Here is a 2031-nt window from a genome sequence, read left to right on the forward strand (position 1 = left end):
GGACTAGATGATCTGCCCAGGTCCCTTCCGACCCTAGAAACTATGAAACTATGAATACAGAGAGGGAGGGTGAACTGGGTCTGACCAGGGATTTTCCCTGTTCCTCTCTCACTTGCAGCCTCCAGCATTTAAGGTCCAAGACATTCTGATTCAAAGGCCATGCCCCTCACTCCCATGCTCAATACCTACGCATGCCCCTTTGCTCCAAGAACATGTCCAATCTCTTGTGAATCAGCTGAACTCTCAACTTCCACTGTTACTGGTCGCTGTTGTCACCACTGATGATGACTTGACTGATAGGCAGTGTGAAAAAGAACTTCCTGTTGTTGGTTTTAGACTGACTGGTTGACTGCTGGTTTCATTTTGTGACCCCTCGCTCTTTCATTGACTCTCTCTCAATACTGAATCCCTACCCACTTTCTCTTTGTCATATAGTATTTGGTAAACCCTTCTTGCCCCCCAAGCCACCTCCAGCACATCTTTTCTAAACTGGATAGGCCTTGTCTTTAGCCCCTCCTCATATGAAGGCCCCCCTATACTGCTAACCATCCTTGCTGCCCTTCTCTGGACCTCCTCTAGTTCTTCTACTTCCTCCTCTGAGCTGCCCACTTCTTGGCACTGGTAGGACCCCAGAGCTAGTGGCCAGGCTGCACAGGGGCACTTACGGTATGTTGTGATATCGGCAGACGCTATTGTTTTGTCAGTGCCATTGCAGGCAATCCAGCACTGGACCACGGATTGCGACTCGCTGATGTTGACCAACACCCAGCTATGCTCCTGGTCCACCTGGTGCTTTGTGAGTGAGGTCTCCAGGCCCAGCTGGACATCAGAGACTGGGCATGTTGATGAGCAAGTCAGCGTCAGGTTCCCGCCGTACTCAACCAACAGGTTGCTGGGCGATATCCTCACCTCCACCTGGGCTTCTGCAACTGCAACACACATGCACCGGTCAGGCAACAGCTCTACCTGCCACGGTCCCCAGACTGTGCCCAGGGCAATGGGGCCAGACTGAGCAAGGGCAGGCTCTGAGGAGGCTGGAGGGGGATCCCAGGCTCTGTGTGGGGCTCCCAGCACTGACATGGGCTTCCAGTGATCTTGGGTAAGCCCTTGCATTGCTCAGCCCAGCAGTTCCCCCTCCTTTGCCTCCCCCCTACCCCCGAAACTGCTTTGTCAGTTTAGCCTGCAATCTCTGCACACACTCATGCACACACATGTGCAGCTGATGGCAAGCCTGGACCTGCTAGGATGCCCTTCATGTCCATTCAGGGCCCAAGACCACATTCCAGGCTGCCAAAAAGCAGCCCCTTGGCAGCTGCAGGCTGAGGCAGTGCAGCCCTTCTTGTCAGACCCTGGCCAAGCTCAGGAAGGGGCTGATCCTGGCTGTGGGGGGCCTAGTGCTGCTGGGCGCTGGAGAGGGGGGAAGGAGGCCTGCAGTTAGTGGCACGTTCCAGGGTTGTTACCAGGGAGGGCTTTGGGACCGAGGCCCAACCCCAACAGCTCCCTTCTGCTGCCAGTTGGTTGTAGCTTGGGGGACGCCTGGCGTGGGAGGCCTGGGTTGGATCCTGCCTTTGCCACGATCCAACCCCCAGCAAAGCACTTAGCAGGCCAAACCTTGGGGTCCAACCTTCTTGGTGGCCTGAAAGGTTCTGGTGACAGTGCCCTGCGTGGGAGGGGCCGACAACAGCTGGGACCTCCCTGCTCTCCGCCAACCCCGCAGGCCAGAGGCGGGCACTGCCTGACTCAGTCTTGCTCCCGGACGTTGGAAATGCCTGCCAGGATGTCCAGCCAAGTCCGCCCCCACGCCACTTCCAGGAAAGCTCCTGGGGGAGGCTGGAGCCCGGCCCGGCCCCTCTCCAGACCCCCGCTCTCTGCGGAACCCGTCGGAGCCCGGCCCCAACCCCGTGTAAACGCGGCTGCTCCACTTCGCTTCGCCGCCGGAGCCGGAGGCGCCCGAGAGCCGGCGCCGCCAGCCCGACTGCGGGGGTGCGGGCTCCCGGGCGGCCTCCCAGCGCGGCCGAGCACGTCCGGCCC

The 2031-nt window shown here is 58.9% G+C and overlaps 1 protein-coding gene across 2 annotated transcripts in view; it reads right to left on the minus strand.

Moving 5' to 3' along the window:
- Nucleotides 1-2031, minus strand: part of LOC102387007 (intercellular adhesion molecule 2-like) — a 16585-nt gene that overhangs the window by 13900 nt on the left and 654 nt on the right. Inside the window, exon 2 of one of the 2 annotated variants that reach the window (XM_014519890.2) lies at nt 666-929. In XM_014519890.2, the coding sequence (XP_014375376.1) occupies nt 666-929 (264 nt within the window). Of the gene's footprint in view, nt 1-665; nt 1442-2031 lie in introns of those variants that run through there. The other variant, XM_025203962.1, reaches the window with a different exon arrangement.

The sequence above is a fragment of the Alligator sinensis genome, unplaced genomic scaffold (genome assembly GCF_000455745.1).
Source record: "Alligator sinensis unplaced genomic scaffold, ASM45574v1 scaffold707_1, whole genome shotgun sequence".
Taxonomy (NCBI): domain Eukaryota; kingdom Metazoa; phylum Chordata; order Crocodylia; family Alligatoridae; genus Alligator; species Alligator sinensis.